The sequence below is a fragment of the Aulostomus chinensis genome, chromosome 15 (genome assembly GCF_037954235.1).
Source record: "Aulostomus chinensis isolate RoL2024-O1b breed Wild chromosome 15, RoL_Achi_v1.0, whole genome shotgun sequence".
NCBI lineage: Eukaryota > Metazoa > Chordata > Actinopteri > Syngnathiformes > Aulostomidae > Aulostomus > Aulostomus chinensis.
In genome coordinates this window covers 20,462,611-20,482,807 of record NC_141334.1, presented here as the reverse complement: position 1 = coordinate 20,482,807, position 20,197 = coordinate 20,462,611, and the positions used below count along the sequence as shown (strand labels likewise).

At 42.7% G+C, this 20,197-nt stretch overlaps 1 protein-coding gene across 2 annotated transcripts in view; it reads left to right on the top strand.

Moving 5' to 3' along the window:
- Positions 1 to 20,197, top strand: part of sptbn4a (spectrin, beta, non-erythrocytic 4a) — a 38,768-nt gene that overhangs the window by 12,948 nt on the left and 5,623 nt on the right. For both annotated transcript variants that reach the window (XM_086226578.1, XM_086226577.1), the window contains 17 exons: positions 2,392 to 2,655; positions 4,001 to 4,234; positions 5,072 to 5,161; positions 5,249 to 5,527; positions 5,618 to 5,748; positions 5,873 to 6,077; positions 13,464 to 13,709; positions 13,842 to 13,976; positions 14,377 to 14,618; positions 15,494 to 15,632; positions 15,728 to 15,812; positions 16,098 to 16,309; positions 16,609 to 17,891; positions 18,457 to 18,517; positions 18,608 to 18,876; positions 19,464 to 19,634; positions 19,885 to 19,927. In XM_086226578.1, the coding sequence (XP_086082704.1) occupies positions 2,392 to 2,655; positions 4,001 to 4,234; positions 5,072 to 5,161; positions 5,249 to 5,527; positions 5,618 to 5,748; positions 5,873 to 6,077; positions 13,464 to 13,709; positions 13,842 to 13,976; positions 14,377 to 14,618; positions 15,494 to 15,632; positions 15,728 to 15,812; positions 16,098 to 16,309; positions 16,609 to 17,891; positions 18,457 to 18,517; positions 18,608 to 18,876; positions 19,464 to 19,634; positions 19,885 to 19,927 (4,089 nt within the window). The remainder of the gene's footprint in view (positions 1 to 2,391; positions 2,656 to 4,000; positions 4,235 to 5,071; positions 5,162 to 5,248; positions 5,528 to 5,617; positions 5,749 to 5,872; positions 6,078 to 13,463; positions 13,710 to 13,841; positions 13,977 to 14,376; positions 14,619 to 15,493; positions 15,633 to 15,727; positions 15,813 to 16,097; positions 16,310 to 16,608; positions 17,892 to 18,456; positions 18,518 to 18,607; positions 18,877 to 19,463; positions 19,635 to 19,884; positions 19,928 to 20,197) is intronic.

Below are 20,197 nucleotides of genomic sequence, written 5' to 3'. Positions count from 1 at the left end.
CAGAGGATTATCAGACTTATCATGTATGATTTTTAGGTGAGCCCAAGGCCAAACTTTGTTCTACACCTGCCTCTTTGCAAACAGAGGCTCCAGCCTTGGCATGGACTTTATTGTCCCAAGCTACTTAGGGGACAACTGAATTTTTCTGCTCACATTGTCATGTTATTCTACTAGTCTGACCTGAAAGTATCTCAAAAGAAGTTCTGCAGGTTTGTCATATGGAAAGATGTGCTTACGTTTTTCAGTGTGTGATTGTTCTTCTATTCCCTTTGATAAGGATTTTATCAAAGGTTGACAATATACCCAGGTATCATCATCATTCAGTGATAGATTTCTTTGAAATCTAAAATGGACTAAAGTCCTGTACATACTCCTGGTAGCCAGTGATTAGTGTTGTCACGATACTGGATTTCACACTTCGATTAGATATTTTGAAAAATATTGATATTCGATTTGATTTTCCATATGAAGCAACCACTCAGAATTTAGTGCAAAAATGTTTTTTATTTAAAGAATAAAGAACTTTATTCTTGAGGTAGAGAACTTTTTCAAGTTATTCTTTACACATTAACTGTATGCAAATAAGTATGTAACCTACCGTCGATTAGCTTGAGCTAGCACTCGCTAACAAGACATGTTAAAGTAAACACTGATAGATGTGATAACTCCAGGCAACACATACTTCAAGTTCTACTGTTACCAACCTCTGTACCTCTAAACAGGGGTTAATTTGAGCCGGATCCTGCCGCAACAAAATCCGGCACCTCTGAATTTTGGCCTCCCTGTGTTCCGGTACTTATTTGGGCAGATCAGGTACCTCTTGTATTAAAAGAAAATATGAAAACGTTTTAAAAATGTTTAAAATACAACAATAATGTGCATAGATAAATTTACGGACCAAATCCTTAAAATTGCATGTTGTTTATTAAGATTCAACGTCATTTGAAAGAGTCGGAGATCTGTTGATGCACTTATGCCAACAAACCATGCCCCTGACACAAACAAATAACCTTTCGAAATTCGCCGCCTCTGAGGAGCAAGCAGAGAGGAAATAAACAGTTACTATTTCAATGCCAACATGTCAAAAAGACAGTTAAATTTGCAGTTTTTTCAAAAAGAAGGAAGAGTCGCATGACGCTTAATAGGAGTCAGAAAAGCCTCCACGAGCGGCAACGAGGTCAGCTGCAGCGGTCATGTTGACGATCAAAATCGGCTGCAGCAGGAGGCTAGCGCTGCCACAGCTAGCCTGGTTCACCTCCAGCTAGCCAAGCCAGGTCTAACGTGATGTGGGGTGTCTTGGACAACTAAATGGTGAGCATACCGTCTAATAATAGGCCTCCGTGCCAATCTTTAAATACCGTAATAATAATAATGGAAGATTTGTGTGATTTATTGTGAGCTTTTTTGTTTGTTTTACAAGTTAGACCTGTTGAGAAACGAATTGCTGACTGTAGACTCTTAAGTCCCACCTGTGGTGATGTGGGCATTCACTTGTGCTGCGCAGAGGAGGCTAAATAACTTGTGAATTGTCGTTATAACGTTGATACCATGGATATTATTTGAAATGGAGGCTTGTAAGTCCCACATCCTGGCAAGTGGGCATTTGTATGTTGTTTTCTGTATATGTTCCGGGACCCGTGCCCCTCTCTCACCCCTGAGCTGTCATATGTGCTTAGCGTTCTGGCACCTTATGATTTACAAATTAAGCACTGCCTCTAAATCTATACAGGTCCGGGTGTCTGCCTTGGAGGTGCTTTGCTAAATTCGTAGTGTTTGCTCCTTTTGTCGGCACAGTTCTGTTGCATCTCTTGCATGTGGGCTTGCTGCTGTCCTTCGGCTTTCCTTGTTCATCCGACTCAAATCCAAAGAACCTCCAAACAGCACTTCTGCTGTTTTGTTGATTTATTAAAACTGGTTGCGATGGACCTGCAGATGCCATCTCATGGCAGCTTACACGTGTAGAAAAAAAAATACAGCCAGCGGTGTTTGTGTAAGCGAGGCAGGAGGGGAGGGGCTGCTGCACGATGGCTTGCTCCCCAGGGCAGCCCTCTGTTTGTAGTTGTGTTCGCGGCCCTTGTATAAACCAAGGAGGCAGGTAGAGTATCGATACTATTGAAAAGTCATTTGGTACTGTTTTTAACTATTCAAAATAGATATTTAATCGATAAATCGATATTTTTGACAAGACTACCAGTGAGGCCCCCACTACCCAAAAGCTAAAGCTGGTATTAAAGAGAATACCCTTCAAAGGCAAAACGTCACTCAGCCAAGAAATGATAGGCCAACACATCATTTAAATCATGGGCTTACTCATGAATATTAATAGTACAGTTACAATAAATTGGAACATGTCCTGTAAGTTTAACAACTGGTCCCCATGCTCCTCTTCAGGAGGGTCAGGAGCTGATACACGAGAAGCCGGAGCTGCGCTCAGTTGTGCAGCAGAAGCTAGAGGAGATCAGGGAGTGTTGGTCGGACCTGGAGACCACCACCAAGGCCAAGGCTCGTCAGCTCTTCGAGAACAACAAACCAGAGCCAGCAGTGAAGAGCTATTCAGACATCGATAACCAGCTTTCTCACCTGGAGCAGCAGCCACCCCTGCTGGAGCAGGCACACCATCTACCTACCTTCAATGAGCAGCTCCAGAAGTTCCAGGCAAGTCTGAACTGTGACATTATATGTATTATATGAACATGTGACATTTTTATGTAATGTTTAAATTGTCATCCAACCTATGTAGTACAACACTGTTGTACTTCTATGATTCAGGAGTTTTTTCTCTGCACTCTTATTTTTTAATGTATTTAATTCTCTTGCAGAGTTGTCAGAACTAATCTAACACTTTGTCCTATAGCAATTCAAATAGTCTATGTACGCAATTCCTACCAAATTAAGAAAAACCCCAAAAATTACCTAGCATTTCGTGTGATAAGCATGAGAATCCCAGCTGACATCGTAATGTTGTATGTCAATGTCTGATATTTCTTTCAAAACTAACATATCAGAAGACTGAAATAAGGGTACATTCATGTGAGTCAGTTAATAATTACTTAGTTAGTGATTAATTAACCATTAGTAATGCTTTGTTGAATGTTGGTTAACAGTTATTCTAATATGTAAAGTTATCGGTTACAGCAAATTACCGATTCAATATTTCGAAATGATTATTTCAGCACTCTTAGATATAACTAAGCATTAATTAACCAATAGCCTTGTTGTAAAATTTATCAATCAAAATAAGTAAAAAGGATTTAAAGATCAACATTTATTACTTCTATGGCACCAGGCATAATTAAGCATTCATTACAGTAATGCAATTTCTGAATATGGAAGATTAGTTTGCTGGTGCTGTCAGCACTGCCGCCTCACAGCAAGAAGGTTCCAGGTTCCAGTCCTGGCTTGAGCACAGGATCTTTCTGTGTGGAGTCTCCATGTTCTCCCTGTGCCTGTGTGGGTTCTCTCTGGGTATTCCGGCTTCTTCCCACCGTCCAAAGACATGCAAGAGGGGACGAGGCTGATTGATACTCTAAATTGACCGTAGGCGTGGCTGGGAGAGCAAATGGTTGTCTGTCTATATGTGTTGGCCCTGCAATGGACTGGTGACCTGTCCAGGGTGAACCCTGCCTCTCACTTGAAGGCTGCTGGGATAGGCTCCGGTGCCCCCCCCCCCCATGACCCTTAACAGGATAAGTGGAAGAAAATGGATGGATGGATGGATGGATAGATGGATCACTCTGTTTTGATATGGTTTATGCTTTTGACAAACAATGTACATCAGCTTATTTTTGTTCAATACACTGATTTCTCACTGCTCAGACAGAGCCAGAGTCTGCTGTTGTGGCATATCTTGAACATGAAGTTCAGAGGCAAAAAAAGGCAAAAAGTGCACCATATCCTTTTTTTTTTGTTTCATCATTACATGACCCTGAAACATTCTGATAATGAAACAGCATATGTCCATCCTTCATAATGCTGTAACATGACCTTCCCTGTGTCACAGGCAATGGAATCTCAGATCGGGGACTTTTACAAGGATGTAGCAGAACTGGGTAGCTTGCAGGGGGTTTGCCTTCCCCAACGAGGTCTGATAGCTGGTGACAAGGAAGGTGGTGAGCAGTCAGGTGTGGTAGAAACCCGCATTGTCCGCCTCATTGAGCCCCTGAAGGAGAGACGCCGCATCCTACTGGCTTCTAAAGAGATGCACCAAGTCGCCCAGGACCTCGAGGATGAGATAGTGAGTGGGCAATGCTTTTCTTTGGACTTTCACTGTGCATGATCATTGGTATGTTAAAGGAACACTCCAACTTTTGGGGAAAACACATTTCGTATCCATCCTCCCCAGAGTGAGACAAGAAGATGGTGTCCATTCAATCTTCTGTGCTGGTATTAAGGAGCTGAGATTCACAGAATCAGCTGACTGTTAGTTAACTTAGTACATGAATGGTAGTGTATGGGTTGTGTAGCATAGCGCTATCTTTTTTCCGTTTTCCTGCATTAAAAGGAAATAGGGTTGTTTATAAGATTCACTTATTCACACAGAAAAACTGTTGAAAATTGTAAGATATTGTCATTTTAAAATCATACACACAGCCAGAACTACTTTTCTGACTGGATTAAAAAAAAAGAAAAGAAAAAACATTACTTTACAAATAGAAGAGCAACTGCCACCATTACTCATTGTAGTGGCAGCAGAAGATTTCTTCTGGACTAAGATCCTGAACCTAATTTATTTTATCAACAATACACAGAGGAGGAACTACATGTTTTGGAGGCTGAGTAGGCAAGACTGAAGTATGCGAACCTGCCCATCTACAACAATTCATTGTGCTAAGCTAAGAGGCAGTCAGCAGGTCTCTGTGGGTCTCAGCTACCTAGTACAGCAGAGAAAAAAATGGTATCTATCTTCTTGTCTGGTCTTGGGGAGGTTGGACAATGATCATATTTCCCAAAAAGGTGGAAATGTTCCTTTAAGATATGTGACGTTATGATGCACACCACATTTAGAAATCCAAAAGGTAAAGAATAAAAGCATGGTGTTATAATGTGTCACATGACTGTGGTTGCGTGATAGCTGTGGATTCAGGAGAGACTTCCCCTGGCCTCCTGTAAGGATTATGGGAGTAACCTCCAGAGTGTACAGCAGCATGCAAAAAAGAACCAGGTAAGAGTTAAAAAATAACAGTTGGTCATGGTCAACTGTTAAACCTGCTCAGTCTGGAGATGAACCAACTTCTGATTGATCTTTCAGACCCTCAAGAGGGAGCTGACGGGTCGAAGGGCACGTGTGGAGGAGGTCCTGGACCGGGCGGGTATCATTGCATCACTGCGTACTCCTGAGGTGGAGTTTGTGCGTGAAGGGGCTGGGCATGTGCGACAATTATGGGAGCTGTTGCAATTGGAGACTGAGAAGAGGTCTGTGATGCTGGACGCAGCACTACAGGCTCAACAGTACTACAGCGAGGCAGCCAAAGTGGAGTCCTGGCTGTCGGGTCAGAAGCTCCAGCTAGTTGATGAAGACAAAGGCACAGTATGTACAGCCCTGACAGTCACACAGGTATTTTTTTGGCATCATTCCTAAATGTACATGAAAGTCCAATATACTGATTGTCTCTCTCAGGATGAGGCAAGCACCCTGCAGCTGCTGAAGGCCCACCTAGCCCTGGAGCAAACTGTGGAAACATATGCAGAGACAGTCGGCATGCTATCACAGCAGTGCCAGCACCTACTGGAGCTGGGACACCCAGACAGGTGTAGCATAATTCACCTTATAAAGTAACACCCATAGCTGAAGCATGGAAAAAAGGTCTGTTGTATAAAATGAAATTAGGAGTAATGTAAGTAACTGGTTTGCTGGTTCCTTTATCATTCGTAGTGAGCAGATCACCAAGCAGCAGTCGCACATAGACAGACTGTACGTTTCTCTGAAGGACATGGTGGAGCACAAGAAGATGAAGCTGGAACAGCAGTACTGGCTTTATCAGCTCAACAAGGAGGTGGAGGAATTGGAGAAGTGGATCACTGAGCGTGAGGCAGTGGCCAGCTCCACTGAGCTAGGACAAGACCTTGAGGATGTCACGGTCAGTGCTCTAACTGTGGGATATATTTGAAGTTTTCTTCTTTTGTGAGTGCCAGCAACAATACAGGTCTAATTTATATTTTAATTAACTTATCTTGACTTAAGGTGCATAAAGGCAAGAGAAATTGTTTTTATTCAGTGATATATCCATCCATCGTCATCTTCCGCTTATTCCTACACATTAAGGGTCGCGGGGGGGCTGGAGCCCATCCCAGCGTCAACGGGCGAGAGGCGGGGTACACCCTGGACAGGTCGCCAGTCCATCGCAGGGCCAACATAGAGAGACGAACAACCATTCACACCCACATTCATACCTACGGTCAATTTAGAGTATTCAATCAGCCTAGTCCCCAATTGCATGTTTTTGGACTGTGGGAGGAAGCCGGAGTACCCGGAGAGAACCCACGCAGACACGGGGAGAACATGCAAACTCCACACAGAAAGAACCCGTGCCTGAGCCGGGACTCGAACCCAGAACCTTCTTGCTGTGAGGCCACAGTGCTAACCACTGCACCACCGGTGCAGCCCTCAGTGATATATATATATTTCCAAAAACATTTTTTCTAACTCAGCTAGCTCAGGAATCTTTACATTTAAACCTGCAATAAATATCTTTTCACTTTTATGTGTGGACTTCTAGAATAGAATAATCTAGAATAGAAACTTAATATAACAAACAAAAGCATCTTTTAAATATATATATTTATTTGTCTATTTGGTTTTTCGGCCATTTTACTTAATGATTACAACCTGTCTGTTATCAGCAAGATTAGAAAAAAACCTATGAGGGCAATTTTCACCAAACTTGGTGGAGGGTTGTAGCATGGGCTAAGGAAGATCCCATTAAATCTTGGGGCAGATCCTTACTACATAGAGAAAGGTTGCTTTTTTTACATTGAGTTTGATTGAATTTACATTGGTGGATGTACATGATTACACTTGCTGAGTGCCTTCTGATCTTATCTGATGTTGCCAAACATTATTTTCTCACCATTGCAACATAAATATACATGACAAAAAAAATGCAGAAAGAGAGAACTTTGACAACTGTGGCCTCTGCTGACACATATAATCCAAATCTGATTGTTTAGCAGCTGTCAATTCGTTAATCATTCAATGGTGATAAATCACAGTCACACATTTTAAATAGTACTGTGCTTGGTACGGTATGACTCAGCCTCATCACAATGTGATGCAAAACAACATGTGTATGTGATTCCTTACATGATGATGCTCTAATTCCTCTGTTAGTTATGAGAAAAACCCTGATGTACTAACAAAATCCAGTAACAAGAAGAGGAGACAGGGTAGGGAAATGTCAGTGGGGTTGTGAGTCTCATGTTAAGATTTTCGTAATACATTCAACAGTAAGTTGATATGAGACGTGTGTAGAGGTGGAGGGACATCAGTTGCAGGTATGTTTGACACCCTCCCACAGTGGCTCAAAGTCATCTCTGAATGTGGTCAGCAGATTTGTGTTTCAGTACTGTTTGCAGTTTGTTTGAATGTCTCCCATATTTCTTCTAAAACCCAAACTTATTCCAAATTTGTGCTTTATGAAAGTCTGTTGATATTGCAACATCATCAGCTTTTGCAGAAATGAAGAAGGGAGTGGCTATCAAATAATCAGTCACTGGTGCTGGGACTGTCTTGAAATGTTCTTTAGCAAGATAGCAAGATACTGACATGCCATCCTCAACTCTGTGTGTGTGTGTGTGTGTGTGTGTGTGTGTGCGTGCGTGCGTGTGTGTGTGCGTGCGTGCGTGTGTGTTCGTTCTTGTACTTGCTACATATTAAGGACTAGAATACGCATTTAACCAGTAGAGTGAGGACATTTTTGGAAAGTAAGGGCATTTTAGCTGGTCCTCACATCTTCAAAGGGCTGTTTGAAGGTCAAGACTTGGTTTTGGGGTCGAGTTTAGAATTAGCTTCAGGTTAGGTTTTGGGTCAAGGTTAGGGTCAAGCAGTCAGTTGAGATGGTTAGGTTTAGTGTGAGGGCTAGGGAATGTATTATGTCAATGAAAGTCCTCACAAAGTAGTTCAAGGATGCATGTGTGTGTGTTTGTGTGTCTGATTTGAGTGTCATAATGATGGAGAATTGCTATTTAAATTGAGTCCAATTGCCATTCTCCAGATACTCCAGCTTCCTGCCACAGTCTAAAGACATGCAAATGGGGACTAGGCTAATAGATACTCTAAATCAGGGGTCCCCAAACTTTTTTCTGTGAGGGCCACATAACTTTTCCCTTCTCTGATGGGGGGCCGGGGTCAGTTTGTAACAGAAAAAGTGTGACGATTGGAGGGGTGCCTAAACGTAAAAATGTATTGTTTTCCAGAAAGCCACACAACCAAATAACCCTCTCTGGGTTCTTCACAGAAAAAAAGTCAGGAAATAAATAATGACACTACCAAATAACCCTCTCTGGGTTCGGGTCTAGGATTTTTTTCAGGGGGTTGCCAGATAGGACCACTGCAGAAGGGTGGAATAGAATGTCACATTCTATGCGTGTATGAAATAGTTACTAACTGACTGTGTGTTCACACCAAACGGCAATGCTGATTTTCGCATCGCTTTATTCGCGAATGAAGTGAATATAAACATACTGATACAACGATCATATTCGCGCGAATAAAGCAACGTTAAAATTCGCATTTGGTGTGAACACACCTTAATAGTTCATAATGAAAATAGTTCATAGCTAGCTATCAATTTTATTATCAAATACAAATACACATATATGGAAAAAAAAATCAAAATGCGTCTCTGGTATTGTTCAGGGGGCCGGGCCAAATGTGGAGGCAGGCCGGATCCGGCCCGCGGGCCGTAGTTCGGGGATTACTGCTCTAAATTAACCATAGGTGTTATTGTGAGTGTGAATGGTTGTCTGTCGATATGTGTTGGCCCTGTGATGGACTGGTGACATGTCCAGGGTGAACCTCGCTTGTCGCCCGAAAGCTACTGGGATAGGCTCCAGCCCCCTGCGACCCTTAACAGGATAAGCGGACAAAAATGGATGGATGGATATCTCCCGGGTTAAACCTGAATGCTTTTGAGGCATTTAAGTCAAGTCAAGTCGATTTTATGAATATAGCGCCAAATCACAACAAAAGTTATCTCATGACACTTTACAAGTAGAGCAGGTCTAGTACCACACTTCTTCAATGAATTTACACCCAACAATTCTCCATGAGCAAGCACATCCTGCAACAGCGACAACAAAAACCTTCCTTTTAACAGGCAGGAACGTCAAGCAGATCCAGGCTCAATGGGGACGGCCTTCTGCTTTGAGCAGTTGGGGGGAAGGAGAGCGGGGCAGAGACAAAGACAGATAATGGAGGAAGACAGACATACAGAAGGAAAGAGAGAGACAAAGATAAAGAGAGAAAGAAAGGGAAGAGATTGATGGACAGACAGGGACGTGAGCAGGTGCTGCTACGGGTGGCAGCTTGAGCCTCTTCAGGTCTGTAGCCTCCTCCAGCAGCACCTGGGATCTGGGATATGGGGAGCACAATGGCTCCGGAGAAGAAGATGAGATAGTTACACATATGAGTATGATTTATGTATAACATATACAGGAGGACAGAGAGGAAAGAGAGGAGGAGAGAGAAGCCCAGTGCACCATGGAAGATCCTCCAGCAGTCTAAGCCTATAGCAGCATTTCTAAGGGCTACCCTAAGCAGCCCTAACTATAAGCCTGATCAGAAAGGAAGGTCTTGAGTCTGCTCTTAATGGTAGAGAGGGTGTCTGCATCCCAGACCGAAATTGGGGGGGCGTTTCCACAGGAGGGGAGCCTGATAGCTGAAGGCTCTGGCTCCCATTCTACTTGTAGAAACTCTAGGAACAACAAGTAACCCTGCATCCTGGGAGCGAAGGGTTCTAGCTGGATAATAGGGTAAGTCTGAATTCTTGCTTGTGTTGTACGTTGCTTTGGACAAAAGCGTCTGCTAAATTAAATTGTAAAATTGTAGAATTGTAGGGTACTATGAGCTCTGTCAAATATGAAGGTGCCTGATTCTTGAGGACTTTGTATCTTAGAAGGAGAATTTTAAATTCTAGTCTTGATTTGACAGGGAGCCAATGCCAGGAAGCCAGTACAGAAGAGATATGGTCTCCTCTACCAGTTCTAGACAACACACGGGCAACAGCATTTTGGACCAGCTGGAGAGTCTTTAGGGACTTATTGGTGCAGCCTGATAGGTGGGAATTGCAGTAATCCAGCCTGGAGGTGACAAAAGCATGGACTAGTTTTTCTGCATATTTTTGAGACAGGATGTGCCTGATCTTAGCAATGTTAAATGAAAGAAAGCAGTCCTAGAAACTTGCTTAATGTGGGAGTTAAAGGACAGATCCCGATCAAAGAGAACTCCTAGATTCCTTACAGAAGTGCTGGGGGCCAGGGTATTGCCATCCAGGGTACCTATCTCATTAGATAGAGTGTTCCTAAGGTGTTTTGGGCCCAGCACAATAATTTAGTTTTCAGAGTTTAATAAAGGGAAATTATGGGTCATCCATGTTTTTATTTCATATAGACAGGCCTCCAGTTTAGTCAGCTGATTTGTGTCATGTGGATGCATTGATAAGTACAGCTGCGTATTGTCTGCATAACAGTGAAAATTAATCAAGTTAATTAATCAAGTGTTTCCTTATAATGTGACCTAGAGGAAGCAGGTATTGTGTGAAGAGGACTGGTCCATGCACAGACTATTGGTTAAAGCATCCACATGTGTTGCTTACGATAGGGAACAGCAACAGGTCTGAAGACTACCGTGTGTCCCAGTCCCACAAACATGGGTCAAAGCATTTCACTTGCCACCCGTCCACAAATGGACAGGGGTTTTATTCATAACATGCTAAATTAATAGAAGGGCTGGTTTAAATGAGCCAACATTAGCGGGGCCCCTGGCAGCCCCATTCATTCTAGCTTTAGCATGTAGCACTAGAAAGTGGTTTCTGCACTACGGGGGAGGTGTAACAACCACCACCACCACCACCACAAAACTTTAGGCTTAATACAAAACAGAAAATGCATCGCAGGGCTAGCCTAACATTGACTAAAGCTATGCTTTAATCATCCCTCTTTTTACAACCACCCGACACCGCTGCTGCTACCGTGGTGTGTGTCTCGTCCACTGCAGACAGGCCCAGACTTGTCTGTGTGTGTGCGCATGTGCGTGCGCGCGAGAGAGGCTTTGAGTACGTGTGTACTGATGATGGGGGCGTGACCATTAGGACCAACAGCTACAGCTGGCTCCATTCTCATGTTTGAGCTCTTGATTGACATTGCACGCATGTTATACTTGGAGGAAAAAAAAACGCATGTCTTGAAACTTTGATCGTCCACCCACTAACAATTTAGTCTCGTCTCGTTCTTGTCAGACAAAAATGTATACAATTTCGTCACATTTTAGTCTTTACAGGGCTATGGTGACGTTTGTCTTAGTCTCATTATCGTCATGGAAAAAAGGGGTCTGACGTCGTCATTTTCGTTTTCGTCCAGCGTGACAAAAACAGCACTGCTGTGATGAACACTGAAACCTGACTGGAAATCCTCTAATAAGCTGTTGCTGTGGCGAAAGTCACAGAGCTGTTTAGCAACTGCTTTCTCCAGGATTTTGGGGAGAAAATGAAGATTTGATATTTGTCTGTAATTGGCCAAAACTTCTGGATCCAGGGTTGTTGTTGTTTTTTTGAGAAGCGGTTCAATTACTGCGACTTTCAAGGACTGTGGGACGTAACCAGATAACAGCAACACATTGGTCATATCTAAGAGAGAGGTGCTAACGAGGGGTCGAGAATCTTTAAGCAGCTTAGTCGGGATGGGGTCTAGAAGACAGGTGGATGGTTTAGAGGAGGAAATTATTGCACTAAGCTCATGAAGGCTAATAGGAGAAAAACTATCCAAGTGTACGTCTGGTCCAACAGCTGCCTCTAAAGTTTCTGGGGTTACTGGTGCCGTGTTGACAGCTGATGGCAGGAGGAGAAGAATTTTCTCTCTAATGAGTTGAATTTTGTCATTGAAGAAGTGCATGAAATCTTTGCTACTCAGGGAAACAGGAATACTTGGTTCAATAGAGCTGTGGCTCTCTGACAGTCTGGCTGCAGTACTGAAGAGGAACCTGGGGTTCTTCCTGTGTTCCTTGATTAGTGCCAAGTAGTAGGTTGCTTTAGTTTTATGAAGGGCTTTCCTATAGGTTTTATGACTATCTTGCCAGACTATATGTGATTCCTCCAGTTTGGAGGAGCGCCATATTCTTTCAAGTTTCCGAGTTTTTTTATTTAAGCTGTCTGGTTTTGGAATGTACCAAGGTGCTTGTTTCCTTGGATTCAACTAATCATCTGCACTCCTTAGTGGAATGTAGTTGATTCGTACAAATTCAAAATGGACTCAATTTTATACAGCGCTTTTCTACCTTTGCGGTACTCAAAGCACTTTATAGTTTCATCTCATTCACCCATTCACACGCACATTCACACACTGATGGTGGAGGCTGCCATGCAAGGCGCCAACCTACTCATCAGGAGCAATTATGGGTTCAGTATCTTGCTCAAGGACACTTGGACATGGTCACCGGGGTTGGGGATCGAACCAGCGATCCTTTGGTTGCTAGACGGCCTCTCTACCCCTGAGCCATGCCGCCCAAAAGTGATTAATTGATGGTCAGTTAAAAGATAGTTTTGTGGAAATACAACTCGATGTTCAGCTTCAATTCCATATGTAAGGACGAGGTCGAGGGTGTGGTTGTGACAGTGAGTGGGTTCGTGAACAGACTGATGGAATCCAATCGAGTCTAGAAGAGAGAGAAATGCAGTACCCAGACTGTAGTTATCAACATCCACATGAATATTGAAGTCACCTACAATAATGACTTTATCTGTTTGAGAAATAAACTGGATATAAACTCTGATAATCCAGATAAGAATTCAGAGTAAGGACCAGGAGGGCGGTACACAATAATAAATAAGAGCAGCTGTATTGTTTTCCATGCTGGATGAGACAAACTGAGAATCAGGCTTTCAAATGAATTGAAACTTATTTTAGGTTTGGGATTTATTACTAAACTTCTGTCAAAAATGGCTGCAACTCGACCTCCTCAGCCAGAGCCTCAAGAAATATGAATGTTTATTGAAAAACTACTAGAATTACAGTAAATCTACAAGTATTTTACATATTTTCACTTTTCTTATTGTCTGTTTTTGTTTATTTATATTTCATGCAAATTTAATGAACAATAAAGTTCTCTTATGTTATCGCCTTACTTACTGCTAAGTTATATGCCTCTTGTATAACTTTATTTATCTGAAGGCCCATCTTTTTGGGGTTTTTGTGTGTGTGTGTGTATTTTGTACAGCTTTTGTAATGTTATGTGCTTTATTTGTATTTTACAGGTGCTTCAGGAGAGGTTCACCAAATTTGCCACAGAAACCAACAACGTTGGCCAGCAGCGTATGGAGCAGGTGAACAAAATGGTGAATGAGATGATTGACTGTGGCCATTCAGACGCGGCAACCATTGCTGAGTGGAAGGACGGACTGAATGAGTCCTGGGCCGACCTCCTGGAGATTATGGAGACTCGCAGACAGATGCTGGCAGCCTCACACCAACTGCACAAGTTCTTCACCGACTGCAAAGAGGTGTGGTCTCAACTAATGACTGTCTGTGATTCAGATGTACCGTGCTCTTCATCGCCATTTCTAAGGTCGATAGTCTGGCCATGGCTGCTATTTTTAAAGTGCTGGTGATGACGATACTGTGCTGTGTTGTAGGTCTTGGCTCAGATCGCAGGCAAGATGAAGCAGCTGCCAGAGGTGAGGGCGTGCCAAGCCAATATCACCAATCCAGCCACTCTGCAAAGACTCATGCACTCCTTTGAGCATGCCCTTCAACTGTTGGTCACACAGGTGAGTGATATGAACTCTTTTAGCTCTATCAGGCACACAGCAAACTTTCTGTTCCTGGGAAGATACACATTACTTATTATTGACCAAAAAATCTACATTATGTGCAGTATCCATGGAGTAACTCAGGTGTCATGGCTTTCATACAGCCATATATGTATATATATATACAGGCCTATATTCCATGTCTCATTTTTTACTCACAATAAGAACTTGTTTGGTTGTTGGAAATTGCTTATGTTTTGGCATGGCATGTAAATGTCATTTCATGATGGTGTTAGCCTGACTGATAATGTTCAGTGGATAGCTGTTGCGACTTCACATATTTCCTCCAAACACAATCACTCTTCCATTACTGAGTGGACTGCGACTGATTTGACTTTATCGTGCTTTTTTGTTGCAGGTTCGACAGCTGCAGGAAAATGCTGCACAGCTGAGGACCATATATGCTGGCGAGAAGGCTGAAGCCATCATGGTCAAAGAGCAGGAAGTGATGGATGCATGGAAGGAGCTGCTGAGCTGTTGTGAGGCCAGCCGTGTCCAGGTTACATCAGTGACAGACAAGGTCCAATTCTTCTCAGTGGTTCGTGAAAACCTAATGTGGATGGAAGGCATCATGGGCCAGATAGGATGGGATGAGCCCAGGTAAGACTATGTCCAGTTTATGGTCCAGTTTCAAACATGGATGATGGGATTTTGTGTTAAGTTAATGTGAGAGTCTTTGCAGTCCCTGTGGATAGACTTTCATCACTGTATTAGGCTGCTGTGCCACCTTGACCTTATTTCACATAACATCAATTATTGAATTTTTCAAATCATGAAAAATTATAATTAAATGTTGCAAATGTAACCATTGCCATTATTTGTCCATTTTACCAACTAGTTCCACAGTGCAATATAGGATCATGGCACATTTACACTGTGTCATCATATACTGTACTGTACATGAACAAACAGCACAGTGGGACTAGTACAGATGGAAAAACATATACACACCATCTACACTGAGCTACATTTAATGATTACTTACATGATTGGTTAGTCTGTGGATTCATCTTCTATAGATTGATTGTCTATAAACTGTCAAAAAAGAAAAATGCCAGGTGTGTCTGAATGTTACCTATTCCTGTTCCTGTATGCCACCTATTCCTGAAGGGTTCAAAGTTCCATAACTTTGAACACTTCAGGTCACAAACAGTGAGGTCAAAAACACTGGTTTGGACCCTCTGATGTATTTTAATCTATGACATCATGATTAATATTGAAGGGTCAGCGTGTAAGCAGCATATTGTAGCTGGAATAGGTAGAGCTAGTTTGAACCACATACAATGTTTTGAGGGAAAATCTAGCATTAACTAAATAACAACTGTCTAACTGACTGAGTACCTAACACTTTATACAGTGTACAAACTGGTATATTTGGGATTGATGCAGCTGATGAGTACGCAACACAGGTCTTTGCATGTATTCTAGTATTATTGCTTCATCCAATTTGAATAAACTCAACTGTCCCTCCTTAGAGATTTGATAGCTCTGGAGGTAATGATGAAACAACACCAAGAACTGAAAGCCAAAATAGACGGCCGCAGCAAGACTATACAGCAGTGTGCAGATCTGGGCAAGATCCTGATTGCTGCTGGCAACCCTGCAGCCGAGGAGGTCAGGCTAACGCACAGACAAACATACATGCCACAAGAGAATGTATGTAGCAATATGTTTCCATGGTCATGACTGCAATCTGTCTGTCACCTCAGATAAAGGAGAAGTTGGATAGTCTTCTGGCTAAGCAGAGAGATGTGGTTGAGAAATGGGACAAACACCAGGAAAAGTTGCAGCGCAGTGAGTAACTTACTAGATGACTGCACCAGCAAACACACAACACAATGTTAAATGTCAAATGGGCTCATGCTATAAATGGTTCCTCCTCTTTGTCCAGGTAATGTACTATGATCATGTATGAATCTTCCTGTGTGAGCAATTACTACACACTCAAAATGAAATGACAGATTCCAAGCTACAGCCACATTATGTACACACGTGAATTTAACCAACATATTTTCACTGAAGAGTACCTTACACCATGGTGTGATGGTTAGCGGGCTGTTGGTCTGCTGTCACCTACAGAGCAGGAGAAGTTTCAGTTCGCACAGGAGACAGTAAAGGCTGAGGCCTGGCTGAAGGCCAAAGAGCCACTTATCACCTCCAGGGAACCAGAAGGAGGAGGAGCCCAGGCCCAAACTGACGAGGTTGAACAGCTCATCCTTCGCCACGAAGCCTTCCGCAAGGCTGCTGTAACCTGGAAAGAACGCTTCAGCTCCCTCCGCCAGCTTTCCGCAGTAAGCTTGACTGAAGCTAAATGTTTAATTAGTTAGGTGGAGTCACAATTTAATGCTGCTACAGGAAAAAAGTGACCCTGGGATCATTCTGCTTAGCAGGCATGAGCGCATGCCATGAGTTTGCATCATTATTGGCTTAAATTTGTCTCATGACATTTACGGCACATGGTTTTCACTGCACCATATTAGCATTTCATGCTACATTGGTTAGCGGTCAATAAAAAAAGACTGTGTATGAGCCATACTTCAGTTTCATTGGATCCACTCTGCTTTTAACTTTAATTGGCATCATGTTTCAGGCTGAGAAGAAAAAAGAGGAGGAGAAAAAGACAACACCACTCTCCAGCCGAAGGATGTTCCCATTATCTTGTCTGACTCCAAGTGTCCCCTCGACCAGCGCCACCTCACCTTTCTTGAGGCAGACAATACATGTGCATGTGGAACCCAAACCCCTCCAGACCAATCTGGATCTGGGTCCCACCCCTGCAGCCCAGAGACTGTCCTCATCGCTTGCTAACTACAACCCAGCCATGAATGGATCGGGTTATCACGGACTGGAGCAGCAGTGCAGTGGAAAGCTGCTAGGATCCCCTTACCTCGGGATGAACCACCAAGTGGTTGGAGGCGGAAGTGACTCTGGTTTTTCAGGGCTGACCTCCCACAGTGTTGGGGCCGACTCTTCTACTTACCTTGGGATAAACCATCAAATAGCTGGCAGTGCAGAGAGCTCTGGCTACTTTGGACTGACTACTGGGTGTATGAGTGGCTCGATGCAAAACCACCCAGCCAGTGGCAGGTTAGGAAGTTCAGGCAACCTGGCTCAGCAGCAAAACACGGGAGGTATGGTGAGCCCAAGTTATCTTCCTCAACAGAATATGAGCAGCTCTGGATATTTGCCCCAACAGCAAAATATGGGCAGTTCTGGATACTTGGGACAACAGACTAATTTAGGGAGTTCAGGATATTTGGCACAACAGCCCAATATGGGAAGTTCTGGATATCTAGCACAGAATTATCAAAGCAGTGGGGGGTTGGGCAGCTCAGGCTTCCTGGCACAAAATCATTACAGCAGCGGAAGTCTAGGCAGTTCAGGTTTCCTGGCGCCGAGTGGTGGCATCATGGACCCAAAAATGGCATATGCGTGGCAGCACCTGAAGGCTGACTTCATGCAACCCAGGATCAACCACATCCACAAGGCTGTAAATCCTCTCCTAGAGGCCAGCAGGGTGCAACGGGAACAGTTCGGGGATATTCCGATGGCAGACATGGTGGGGCCAGAGTCGGGGCTGGAACTCCTCCATGGCCGTCTCCAGAGAGATCCCCGTGGCAGCCGTTCTGACCCTCAGATGGACCATCTGAGGCGAGAGAGGGAGTACAAACTTGGTAGACAGACCTCCAGTGAACAGGAGATCCAAGCCAGGCTGAATGAGCTGCCATTGATTGTACGCCAAGAGCGGTACCGGAGACACCTTGAGAGGCAATCTTCGAGTGAACAGGAGGGGAGTGGCAAGCAGAGGTTACAAAGACAAGATTCGAGTGACCTTGAGGGCTCCATTAAGGAAGGCTCGGACAAACGCTCGGGGTACGTGAACAATTTGGGAATCTTGTGACAATACTTTGGTATCCATCAATTTGTTTGATGCGTATTGTCATACAACACATTAGAAAAGGTTGATGGAAAAGGCAAAATTAAAAAAAAAAGTATTAAGGTGTGCCAACTTGAAATAGTTTCTATCTTTTTCTAAAGAGCACATGATGGAAACCCTTTTTAGAATAAGCTGACATAGCGATGTTCTGTCATCTTCACAGATGTACTTAAACTTTGCCTTTGTCTCCAGACGTTAGCAACATGTCCAACACTCGCTGATGCTTAACAGTTACAGTTTGTCAAACCAAAGGGAATTTCCTAAAGAATGAAGAATGCTGATAGACATCTCTTCTTTTTTCTTTCTTTGTTATAGCCATGCATAAAGTTGGCTATTTCTATGTAGCCACCATTTCAACAGTTTGCTTTAAACCTAGTTGGCAAATAAATGGAAACTCAGCTAATGAAATTCATAGGATCCTTTCAAAATCTTACTTCACAATTTGTTATGTCAGTTGTAGCATGAATTAATTCTCCATTTGGGTAAATCATGTTTCTGCAGGGAGAAGAGAACCACCATGGCAGAGATTGTAGAACAAGTCCAGGAAAGAGAAGCGGCACATGTAAATTGGCTTACATTCACCAAATCTCAGTGGTTAAACTTTCAGAATGTGCCTACTTTACATCTTCTTTTTTAAAATCTGCTTTCTCAGGCCCGTGGAGAGCCATATCGGCCTTCTAGCAGCCTTTCAGCGCCAGTGACTCGTTTTGACGGACGTCCTCGAGCTCGAGACCGCCCCAAGCCAAGGAGGAGGCCCCGTCCTAAAGAGCCTGAGGAAACACGACGTTCACGCTCAGCTCCAGCAACTGGTGCCCCAACAACACCTCAGCCGCCTTCTCACACTGCACATAATGAAGGCTTCCTCTACCGCAAAAAGGCCACTAGCTCTGACCTTGAAGCTCAGCAGCGGAGCCCAAACAGGTATAAGAGTGAGCATACAACAGAAATAGTTTGACACTGACAGTTATCACACAGGACATGCAGTGAACATGGTTTTCTGAGGGTTGAGAGTTTTCATCAAAGTCCTGGCTAGAAAAAAATAGAGGGGCAAAAGTCTTGAATAAGTAATGTGCGCTCTAATGTATCCTGCAATAGTAACCACACAAGATTTTTAACTAGTCAAGTGGAGACATTAAAAAGTTTTAAAGCAATGAGAATTTTGGAGGGCATTGTGAACTTCATGAAGCTAACACTAGTTTCATTAGCTAGCTCACCTCCTTACACTGCCAAATGTATTTGGGGTTGTTTTTACTTTTGATCATGGTATCCAGCTAGATATGTGACAATTATTCCTTTTAGAAATATTACAATATATATCCAATTTTTTTTTTCATTATGGACTGCATATACTGTATATGTTGTGAATATGGAAAGCTTGGCCAGCATGGCAACATAAAATAGTAAGGGCAGGCCATATAAATGTTAATTCAGATGAGTGAAATTAAATACAATCCTGTAAACAGTATATTTAGTTTTTATCTGATTAATGTGTCATTCTGATATTCCAGCAAATCCTGGGTGAATGTATATTGTGTGCTGAAAGAGGGGACTCTGACCTTCTATAAGGATGCTAGGAACCACAACACAACATACAACGGAGAGCCTCCTGTTGACCTTTCTAATTGCTCATTTGACCCCTCAATGGGATACAAGAAGAAGAAAAATGTCTTCATAGTTCAGTAAGAACTGTTTTATTATGGAATATTTTAAAGGTGGAAATTGTGTTTATAGAATTTTGTTTTACCTAAGATTTTCAAAATGAGTAGTTTCTTTACAAGTAATTTAAGTTATAGCTCATATCCTAATTTTTTCATATTCAAGAGAGGAAGGGCAAACAATAGAAAATGCTACAAGTTCAAATGTAATTTAAAGTATGGTGCTGTACAAGAAACTAACAATCATTGTTGTTGTTGTTGTTTTCTGAAACAGAGTAAACGATGGAAACAACTTTGTATTCCATGCAAAAGACGAGGTAAGAACATTTTTATATGAGTAAAGATCAAAACTCATACACCTCTTTCAATTATACATCACAGTTGTCCTGATCAGTCTGCTGGAGCCCACTGTGTCAAATGCACCCAGAGATTCTGTCCAGTGTATTTTCCAATATGTTTTATTTGAAGCTAAATTTAGGAATGCCAAATTTTACCACTAGGTGTCTCACTTAGCTCAACAGCTGAGTGGAACTCTTTGTGGGGTTATTATTGACTTACTGCTTCTTTTTAGAGACTTTCTTGATAAA